Source organism: Anneissia japonica, unplaced genomic scaffold, assembly GCF_011630105.1.
Source record: "Anneissia japonica isolate Jap-2015-1 unplaced genomic scaffold, ASM1163010v1 scaffold288012_len1326614_cov192, whole genome shotgun sequence".
Classification (NCBI taxonomy): Eukaryota; Metazoa; Echinodermata; class Crinoidea; order Comatulida; family Comatulidae; genus Anneissia; species Anneissia japonica.
In genome coordinates this window covers 56144-68355 of record NW_022756612.1, presented here as the reverse complement: position 1 = coordinate 68355, position 12212 = coordinate 56144, and the positions used below count along the sequence as shown (strand labels likewise).

At 35.2% G+C, this 12212-nt stretch overlaps 1 protein-coding gene across 1 annotated transcript in view; it reads right to left on the bottom strand.

The window, feature by feature from the left end:
- Nucleotides 1-4423: 4423 nt before the first annotated feature.
- The window catches only part of LOC117124290 (heat shock 70 kDa protein IV-like), a 9515-nt gene continuing 1726 nt past the window's right edge, over nt 4424-12212 (bottom strand). Inside the window, exon 2 of the mRNA XM_033270474.1 lies at nt 4424-6907. Within this exon, the coding sequence (XP_033126365.1) occupies nt 5188-6907 (1720 nt within the window). The 3' untranslated portion in view covers nt 4424-5187. The remainder of the gene's footprint in view (nt 6908-12212) is intronic.

Sequence of the window (12212 nt, the reverse complement as noted above, 5' to 3'; positions counted from 1 at the left end):
CTGTAAAAGTTAAGTTAAGTGTTCTCTACTAAGGCCTTTAATCCCGAGTTTTTGTTCCCCCAGCTAGTGGCGCCGTCACTTGCGTTTCCACCTATATTGTATAATTTGGGATATTATACGTTCTTTTGGTGCAAATAGCTCCCAAATGAATGAAAATTTAAATAGAATATTCACGGATCATGAGATTCAGGCTCTCAAAATGCTATTGTCTGAGCTTCCGCCCAGCGGAGTGGGGTACGGATCTTTCCGACGACAGCAAATTTGGCGCTGTCACTTGCGTTTTCCACTTCTACAATATAGACTTTTGGAAAAGTATGTCTATATGCATTATTCTTACCGGTTCGGAAGCACCCAGTCCCGCCCCCTCCCCGCCCTTTTTTTTTTGGAGGTAAAAAAAAGGGAAAAAAAAGAAAAAAGGAGAGAAAAAGAAAAAAAAATATAGCACAGAATGCCTCAAATGTTATGTTCGAGCGTCTAGAACACAAAAATTTCGCGGGGCATGCCCCCGAACCCCCTAGGGCAATGTTGTCTCGATGGGCCCAACTTTCGGGAATGAAAGCTGAGAAAAGATTTTGATGTTACGTCACATGCACAGACTACCAGCCCATGCCACGCACGCATCTTATTATTATGACGTTCTCTGTCGGAAAATCAAACTTGCTGCTGACTGGTCATACGTTGCGCATCGCGTACTTTAGAACGTAACACCATCGCAACAACTTAGTTCCATTGTACAAACCATGCAAACAAACCACCTCAGAAGAATTTTTATGTTCAGATCGATTCACAATTGCTCTCAATAAACATGCAATTATCGTTGTTGTGCACTGGCTTCCTGCAAAAAAGTAAGTAAAACTTAACTTGAACCAATTGTGATTGCTTCGATTTAAGTTGTTTGACTGACGAAGACAAAAATGAAAAGAAAACGATCATCAACACCATCAACAAGTGAAGGCCAGTAGACGGAAGCCCGGTCGCGTATCGTGTGGTCAATCTGCGTGCCACAGCAAGAGAAAGCGTAAAAAACGCCAGTTTGCTCGGAAAAACAAGCGGTCCAAGACATAAACTGACTCTTAAAGTGTAGCCATTATCATAAATAATCAATCAATTTGATAATGAGCTTGCAAAAATATAGACCTAGTGGGGCAGCGCATTCCTCTAAACATTACCAGTCAAACACGAGAATGAATTACTGGTGGTGGTAGAGCAGTATTAGATAGAAAGTTAAAAAAAAACAAAGATGGTCGTAATTGCCGCGGCTGTTGCAAAGAATTAAAGGGGAGCAATCACAAAAATGAGTACAGCAATCAGGGACGTATCCAGGTGGGAGCCGCGTGGGAGCCGCGGCTCCCCCCCCCCCCCCCCCCCCCCCTACCACCACTTTGTACACAGTGTTAAAATTTTAAAGCTTTTCTTGAGCCAATACAAATGAATCACTCAAAGTGAATACTGTACTTCTAAACATGTCAATATGCATCAGTACACGTTATATATAGGCCTAATATAGAACACATAGGCTTAAGCGTGATTTTTAAAAATCTTAAATCCATCAATCTCAGGCCAGGTCTTTTAAGATAGAAATGCGATACTGTGGTTCAATTTCGTTTTTATCCTTTTGCAAGTTTCTTTAAATGTTTGTTTAATATTACTACTACTAATAATAATAATAATAATAATAATAATAATAATAATAATAATAATAACAATGATGATGATGACGATAGTAATAATTGATAATAATATTAATAGCAATAAAAAGTGAAGAAAATTGTGCAAAATGCGAAAAAAAGTTGTGATTTGTTGATCGTAATATAGTAGATATAGTTAAAGCTTAGTAAGCTATAATTAGGCCTAAGTTGTCCTGGATATTAAGTAGGTCCCTGATAAAAGATCATGAGAAATTTGTTGGCGTTTCATTTTGACTATATTATGGTAATGTTATGATGATGAATTTTACTATATAAAAGTGTCATTTCCGGCCATCTCGAGGGGTACTATTTCCTCAAATTTTCTCACCTCAGAGCCATGGTGGGACTGAGGTGGTTGTGAAATCACGTTTTTGAAGTAGGCCTATGTAAAGTACATACTCAAAGACAATGTTTTTAACTTTATTTTATATGGTATATCACACACACATTAATAAGATCTCTATGGTTGTCAAAAATCCCTGATCAAAGATCATGTTTGTTTAATAATAATACTACTACTAATAGTAATAATAATAATAACGATGATGATGATGACGATAGTAATAATTGATAATAATATTAATAGCAATAAAAAGTAAAGAAAATTGTGCTAAATGCGAAAAAAAAAAGTTGTGATTTGTTGATCATACTATAGTATATAGGCCTAGTTAAAGCTTAGTAAGCTATAAATAGGCCTAAGTTGTCCTGTGTGATTTTTTTTATGTACACACTTTGTATTATATATGCCTGTTTGTGTCTGTATATTTTATATCTGTATAATATCTTTTCATTTGTTTTCGTTTTCTGCATTAAAAATGTTAAGGTTTTAAGTTGAACTTTAAAATGCTACAGTATCTTTTCTGACGGTTGGTAGAAATTGGGGTTGGTTTTTCATTTGGCATTGTGAATTGTTTTAATACTTATAATTTGTTTGAAGTTCGGCATTTGTTCATTAATTTTTTTTTTTTTGTTATTTAATGTTTAATTTAGATATGGTTGGGAACTTTAGGTGTTAAGGGAATGGTAAATGGGTAATTTGGGTTTCTGTTTCAGTTCTTACCGACTTACAACGTTGGTTATGTAATTTATGATAAGCTTCCATTGCATTACAATTATACAAAAATACCATTCATAATTATGATACAGCTTAGTTTGATAGAACTTGAAAAAAAAAAAAAAAAAAAAAAACACACACACACACACACACACACTAAAAAAGACAGATATCAAACACGGCACATCATTTCATGTGGGTCCAAGGTCATTTCCGCCCTCACTTTCGGACAAGATGCTGCATTCTATAGAGCAAATAGATACATGTATTTTTATTTATTTATTTATTTATTACCTCCATACATACAGAACTATCACAAATCAGGGATGGAATGGCCAAAAGGGTGCCAAGAGGACACTATGGACTGAGACCAACGAGATGTGGGTATCTTCAAACCCCTGGTCAAATAAACATACAATAAATTACAAAGGCGATATATCAGATTAAAATAGCTTATAAAAAGATTGAAAAAAACATACTAAAATTACAGATTTTAAAAATGGGCTTACAGGATTTCTTTATGCAAACTGCAACCGTTAAAACACCAATAAAATTTGAAGTTAGTGAAGCCTACAAAATTTAAATGTTGCTCAAAATTCCGAACAATTTAAGACCAAAAGTAAGTCTCTACGATTTTGCATTGCCAAGATATTAATATGAATTAGTCTTTTAGCTGGCCATATTGAATTCATACTTGACACACAACTTTTTATTTTAATCTACACATAGTGCTTATCAAACATATTTTGTGCCAAGTTTCATGCTGTGGTAATAAATTATTTATTTAGAGTTTAGCTGCTCTATACTATTTGGGATAGTGCGTATACGTATGCAGTTGTCTTGTTAAGAGATTCATACTATTGAACACAGACAGACTATTTTCTACGAGAGCTGCTCTGCTGCTATACCATCATAATTGCACAAGTCCTACTTTATAACGATAATGACGCATTAATGCCGCACATTATTATTTAATGAGAGTGATAGTACAGTAGTAATGCTTATAATAATATATTAATGTTGCAGGCCTACATTATTAATGAATGATTTATATATGTCTATTTACACAAACTTTGCCAACACTTTCGAATTAGTTCATATTCATTGTGTAACTTCTTTCCTCTGTTTTAGATATTTATATAGGGTTTTGATGTGCATATTGTACATTGTCTAAATTATTATTTTTATTATTGAAAATGTTAAAATATTAGGCCTAATGTTATAATGAAAAAAGCAAGTGTGTGCGCTGAGCCGAGTATATCTTTACATAACGTAGGTCCCTGGTTCATTCCTGTCTGATAGGCCTACTCTACTTGTGTCTCAGCTGGAGGGTTGCTGGGAGGGTTGAAATTGTCAATGGTGCACCATTTCTTAATGAATAATAAGAATATGTGGTGAGAGAATGTACCGGTAGTCAGAAATATGCCTATTCTATTTACAGATTTTGTATATTTATTTAATTTTCTTTTTATTTGACATTTTATTTAATTTAATTTAAATGTATTTACATATATGTATTAATTTTTTTTACATTATTTATATATATTAATATATCTTTTAAAAATATCATATTTTATAAAATACAATGTTTTTTAAAAATGAAATTATCAAACTAATTTGTATTTATCATGCATGTTTATGTACTTAACACAAGCAATCATAAATACAAAATTAATGCACTTCTTCACTAGAACTTTATTGATAACTTTGCTGAAGAAATAAACATCAACACTTTGCATAGAAAAATGAGCTTTAATATAAAAACATAAAAAGATGCAAAAAATATATTAACCTTATAACATTAACACAATCTCTACTAAAATACTCATTATTCTACAATTAGACATACATTAGGTTTTAACGCATACCAATCGTAAATAATCTATAACATTTTGCATTAAAGTATTTATTGAAATAGCAAGAAAACTTTAAAACATGCATTAAACTATGAACATTAACACATTTTCTACTTAAAATCTACTCATTATTATAATTAGCCATTATGCTTTAACACAACCAATCGTAAATTTAGGATTAATGCATATTTTTAATGCAATATATTTTATTTTTAGGTTACTATTAAAATATAACTAAACCACTACTGTGAGAATAGGAAATTGGGAATATCCATGATAAGCATGCGAACTTTAAACAAAATAAATAGTATAACAACTATTAATATTTTAATAATAACACACCAACTACTAGAAAACTAAGCCTAGTTGAATGGTAGTTTGTTTTTTTTGTTTTTTTTAAATATTTATCATTTTACAAAAATCATAGATGTCAAATCTCTATCTTATCGAATGAACTTGTGAAGTGTGGACACGACAGAAAACTTAGATTTTCTCGAATTCAGAACGTTGGCCCTAAAATTCTGCAAAATTATAGTTAATCACCGGTATTCACCAGTTTACTAATAACGTTAGTTTTATCTTTAAAATTTTAGTCTACTTCTTCCACAGTTGGCCCTGTGTTTGAATCTTGTGATGTACCTCCTGGTCCGGCAGCACTATGAAGCTTAGACATAATTGGTGAACATACATTCTGGAGCTCCTTTAGCCTGTAATCAAATTCGTCTTTAGATGCTAGGTTGTTGCTGTCCAGCCACGCAATAGCATCCTTCACTGCATTCTCAATGGTAGTCTTGTCCGTACTACTTATCTTGCTGGCGATGGCAGGATCTTCTATCGTGGATTTGATATTGTAAGTGTATCCTTCGAGATTGTTTCTGGCTGCGATTCTTTCACGCTGGATATCATCCTCAGCCTTGAATGCCTCTGCTTCGTTGACCATTCTTTCGATGTCTGCCTTTGATAAACGTCCTTTGTCATTGGTAATTGTGACGCTACTGGTCTTTCCTGTTCCGACGTCCTTCGCAGACACATTCATGATACCGTTTGCGTCAATGTCGAATGTCACTTCAATCTTTGGCACCCCTCTCGGGGCAGGAGGAATGCCAGATAGATCAAAAGTTCCAAGGCGGTTGTTGTCTTTAGTCATCGCCCTTTCTCCTTCAAATACCTGAATAGAAACTGCAGTTTGGTTGTCAGAGTAAGTTGAGAAAGTTTCTGATGCCTTCGTTGGGATGCGAGAGTTTCTCTTTATCAAGTTTGACATGACACCTCCAGCAGTTTCAATGCCAAGTGATAAAGGTGCCACGTCCACCAGCAATACATCTTTGACGGCATCATTATCCACTCCAGATAAGATGGCTGCCTGAACCGCTGCACCATAAGCAACAGCTTCATCCGGATTTATGGATTTATTCAAAGCCTTTCCGTTCAAGAAATCTTGAAGAAGTTTCTGTATTTTAGGGATTCTTGTAGAACCACCTACCAACACCACTTCATGAATCCCGGCTTTATCTAACTTAGCATCGCTGAGAGCTTTCTCGACTGGCTCTAAACATTTGCGGAACAGGTCTGAGCAAAGCTCTTCAAACCTAGCTCTAGTGATGGATGTGTAAAAGTCGATGCCTTCAAAAAGAGAATCAACTTCAATACTGGCCTGCGTACTGCTTGACAATGTTCGCTTGGCCCTCTCTGCTGCTGTTCGAAGTCTGCGAATTGCTCTGGGGTTGTTTTTCATGTCTTTCTTGTATTTCCTCTTAAATTCGGATGCTAGATGATCTACTAGTCTGTTATCAAAGTCCTCACCACCAAGATGAGTGTCACCTGCTGTTGAGCGTACCTCGAATACGCCTTCATCTATCGTCAGAATCGAAACATCGAAAGTTCCTCCTCCTAAATCGAAGATCAAGATGTTTTTTTCTCCACCCAGCTTTTTGTCGAGGCCATAGGCTAGTGCAGCAGCCGTGGGTTCATTGATAATCCTTAAGACGTTAATTCCAGCAATGACACCTGCATCTTTCGTGGCCTGTCTCTGGGAATCGTTGAAGTATGCCGGTACAGTAATGACTGCATCCGTTAATTTCTTACCAATGTATGCCTCTGCGGTTTCTTTCATTTTTGTCAAGACCATAGAGCTGATTTCTTCTGGGGTAAATGTTTTTTCTTCTCCGGCATAATCTATTTTAATTTTGGGCTTTGCCCCAATGTTTACGACAGTGAACGGCCAATGCTTCATATCTGCTTGAATCGAGGAATCATTGAATCGCCGTCCAATTAGGCGCTTTGCATCGAATACTGTATTTTTCGGGTTCCTGAAAGTATACAAATTATATTTATGTGAATTATATTTGCTTTAATAGAACAATGTTTTGAAAAAGGATTTGCTAGCTGTAGACGTTTTCTTGTGGTCTCAACCTCAGCGGTGGTGGGTCAGCACTTTCACGACAAAATAAGTTAACGTCGTATTATCGTATTATATAGGGCCTATTCCAATTTATCCATAACATAAATTTCTTTTAGTCGTGAAAATATCCTGTGATGCCACAGAATTTGAACCCAATAATTGGCGTAAACCATTTTCTTCAAAATGGATAAAAGAGATGTACTTTACTGTAGCGTCGAACCAGAAACCATTGAGAATTTGTTTTACTCATGTAGTGTTACATAAAAAATATTAAATAATATTATTATATTTATGTTAAATATTTCTGATCTAAAGTGGCTTCATGGATAAAAGAAACAAAATAATTTGAACATATGAAATATGCATAGGGCCTATTTGGTATTCGTAGAGTAAGAATGAAAATATAAACTATAAAATGCCAAGCCCCCTTTCCCCCATGTTAAGTAATGAATTAAATTAAGTCATATTTTGTAACTTTACAATATGTGGAGTCTACAGACAGCACGCTTGACCGATTCCTAATGACGGATAATTGGAATTTTATTGAATAATGGTTTAAAATCTTTTTATTTGGTTCAATCATTTATTTATACCGCGGACCATAATTACGAGTCCCGGCTCGGAAAAATATGAAGGTTTATGGAATTTTGCAATACATTTGACATTGATATTTGATTTAAGTTTTTAAAATTTGTTATGTGTTAATAAATTAGATGTTATGCTTGATGTAGAATACAATTAGATTTACCGTGAATCCCAACAGTGGGTCAGGTATCCAACTAGCCACGGCGACGCCTGACTAAAATTGTTCACAATATTCATTTTTCTATTTGATTTAATTGACAATGTCATTTCTGATACTGAACATTAGTTCGTATATCAATGTTTGTGAAAATTGATCTTGGCCTCGATGTAATTGATAATAGGCGGACCATTGACTGATGATTGTTTTATATGTGCAATGTGTTTTACTGCATGTATTTTAATGTTTTTGGAATTTATGTTTTAATACATTTTTATCGTATTTTAGTGTTTGAATGTATTGTACAGTTTTTTTTTTTAGTAATCTGTATTTCACTGTATTTGAATGTTCTTATTGTAGGCCTAACTCTTTTGAATGCACTGCAATAATCGTGAGTGATACAAAGGGGTGTACATTTAGAGAAAGTGGTGATGAAGCTTGGTGGTAAGATGCTTAGCTTTCCTGAAACCCAGTTGGGTTCAGAACCTATGACACCATAGGATATTTTCTCTTGACTAAAAGTGAAATTTACATGTTACAATGGATAAACTGGAATACCGGTAATAAACCGATACACCAATAGGTAGGCTAAATGGATGAATGAATTGATGGATCAATACGCTGATGGAATAATAGACCGATATATCAATACGCCAATGGATAAAATTGATGGATACATAGGCTAGACAGGAATCAATACACTGATGGAATACTGTAATAAACCAATATTATAGCAATGGATGAATAATTTTATTGATCAATAGACAGTAATCAATACACTGATGGAATAATAGACCGATATACCAACAGGCCAATGGATCTATAAATTGACGGATCAACAAGAATCAACCCGTACGAAATATTTTGTTTGCACTTTTTAAGGGGAAATTATGAAAACAGTGGAAATTGAGGGGGCGCTTGTGGAAATAGATGGAAATTGAAGGGGTTTTTATTGGAGCGGAAAATTCAAGGGGCGCTTTTTTAAGGAAAAAATGTTATAAAAGGAAATCTGGAAACCGAAAGGTAAACAAATGGTTCTGGTCCTTAGGGCAGAAAAGATATCGTCCAGAGAGCATATCGCATGAATGCTGTGAGTAAATACTTGCACAACACCAGATACAATTAGTGGTGGTGGAGATGCGGTAAGCTTGTTGGTCATCAGTGCCGAATGAGATTAGCAGTATCATTGCACGGTTTCTTGTAAACTCAGATAAGAACGTATACTAAAGGTGCAAATTGTCGGGAAAAGAAAAAGAGATGTAAGACTAAACAAATGTAAGAAGGGGAAAGTTGGAAAGATCATGAAAAATACTGTCCATGGAGCTCTTATCTCTCCAGGAAAGATACCAATATTTTGAAATTGACATTATAAGAAGAAAATGTGAATCCACTCCGCGCTCAAATAATTACAACCCCATCCCAGGATTGTTTGGATTATTGGCTTGCTAAAAAAATCACATGATATTGTTAAGGGGTGCTTATTCGAAAAGGGCGCTGAATCAAACGGGGCGCTTATTCGCGCGAGTATGATACGCTTATGGAATAATAGACCGATATACCAACAGGCTAATCGAATGATGGATAAATAGACAGGAATCAATACCTGGTGGAATAATAGACCAATAGGCCAATGGATCAATATATTGTTGATCAAAATATAGATAGATCAACAAGAAGCAATACGCTGATGGAATAATAGAATAATTATAGGCCAATGCATGAACAGACTGATGGATCAATTAATAGACAGGAACGAATCAATACGCTGATCGAATAATAGACGGATATACCGATAGGCAAAAGAATCAATAAATTAATAGATCAATAGACAGGAATCAATACGCTGATCGAATAATAGACGGATATACCGATAGGCAAATGGATCAATAAATTAATAGATCAACAGACAGGAATCAATACGCTGATCGAATAATAGACGGATATACCGATAGGCAAAAGGATCAATAAATTAATAGATCAATAGACAGGAATCAATACGCTGATCGAATAATAGACGGATATACCGATAGGCAAAAGAATCAATAAATTAATAGATCAATAGACAGGAATCAATACGCTGATCGAATAATAGACGGATATACCGATAGGCAAATGGATCAATAAATTAATAGATCAATAGACAGGAATCAATACGCTGATCGAATAATAGACCGATAAGACCAATAGGCCAATCGATCAATAGACAGGTATCGATAGGCGTAGGGAACATAGACTGATACATCAATAGACAGATTCATTGGCTTGCAGACTAGGAGTGCGTGCCCCAATAGACTAATCATTAAGACTCATGAATAAATACCGGTATATACGGGACCGTACTAATAGGATAATGACTTAATTAACTGATACTAATGATGGATAAACAGACTTATTGATTATTGCAGTAATCGATTAACTGACGCTTAATGTGTATGTGAAGCAGTGTAATATATACACATTTGATAAGCAACGGCTAAAGAGTAAACGTAAGTAAACAGCCAGAAATATACAGATCCAGAATTTTGGACAACACAATCCCCAGGCACATTCTCTCATACAAATGCCTGGAACGATCTAACAAGCAGGCGAACATAATTTTGTATGGACGTCTCACGTTGAATCTCACCTTACTGTCAAATCACATAACCTACATAAGTGGAGCTAAAATTAAGGTAGGAAAGCTTATAGGTCGCAGCTTATATATCATAGTAAATAACATCCAAATTATTTACTATATGATATGTAAGACCCGATTGTCTGTCATAAAATCAAAAACCTTCAAACACTCAATTAATGTAAAATTAGGTTTTCTCTGATTAAAAAGAAAAAAGACATGTTGTTATCAGGTGGCCAAATGCAAAAATTATGTTAATTGACGAGATTCCTTTAAACATTTTTAATTAATACTTGGATCCAACAAGCTTGCGAACATAACTTTGTATGGACGTTTTACATTGAATCTCATCTTACCGTCAAATCACATAACCTACATATTTATATGCTGGTTGGAATTTAAGCTGAATACTTCAGACCATCTAGGTAGGCCTATGTTCAGATGATATTAAGCCAAATTATAAAGACTCAAATCGCATTTCATTATATTTTGTTTGACGAGGTTTGAATAAAAATGAATCATGGACAACCATTAAAAAAAAAAAAATAAATAAATAATAAAACATTTTATCATGTGCTAAACGTGGCATAATGCTGTTATTGATATGAATGTGGTCTAGAACCAGGATTCCTAAATGGGGTTTACAAGAGCGGGATGTCTTAGCGCCTAACCGACCTAATGGCACTGTATCTGCAGGAGAGGTAGGTCTACTCGTGTGGGTGTCAGAAGGGAAAGCCATGGAGTAATGAAGCATTCTGACGGTTAATACAAAGGGAGGAGGCGATTTATCACAGGGGTTCAATGGAAAAGGGGAGGGGTTTCAACCGAAACATAGAAACCCCTCCCTGGTTACGGAAGCGCTACTTAAATGACTTGTGTCTCCTTTTAATCAAAGACCCTCCAATTAACGACCACCTCCAAATTAAGACCACTTTCTGTGGTCCCACATCAAAAAGGGTGTCGATCCGTGGTCCCAAATCAACAAGGGTGTCGATCTGTGGTTGAACGAAATGCAAAATAAGCAAGCCTTGGTTGGGGGCCAGAGGGCTGCCTAGGGCCTTGGTGAGGGTCCAGGGGCGAGGCCCCCGGAAGCTCTGGCGCCTATAGCCTTTTATAAGTTGTTTCTAATTGATTTTAAGGAAAATGTAATTAACTTCTATTTTCATACTACATTTTACAGTGGCAGATCCAGGAATTTAAAATAGAGCTAGGCCCGGAGAGGGACGTTTACAGATGGAGCCTCACCATGGTTGGGGCCGAGGTAGAGAAAATTATGATTATGGCACCCTAGTTGGCCGCCGGCGGAAATGGTACTCTCAGACCAGGGCACTGTTCCCTGCTCTGACTAAATTTGAATAATTTTAATTTTTCTCCACTGAGCCCTTGAATCTGCCACTGAAATACTCATCATAAACATTTTTTTAAATTATTCTGGTAATCATAATTTTGCCCGCTCACATAATTTCGTGCAAACTAACATTGATGAAAAATAATGATTTATTATCTACTGATTAGCATGTACAGTACTTTTAAAATCGATCAAGGGGTTTTTCTTTTTCTCCTCTTTTTGAATTTAATTTTGTGCAAGTAGTATAGCTACTACACTAGGATCCTTGTCCAATAATAATTATGCCGGCTTATATAATATTTCGTGCAAACTAACATTCATAAAAATAATGATTTATTATCTACTGATAAGCATGTAGAGTACTTTTAAAATCAATCAAGAGGTTTTTCCTTTTCTCCTCATTTAGAATTTCACTTAATTCGCATTTTGATTTCACAAACATAAAGGTGTTTAAACATATCATTTACTTAATTTATCATTATCAGTGGTGGCTCCAGGAAAGCAAATTA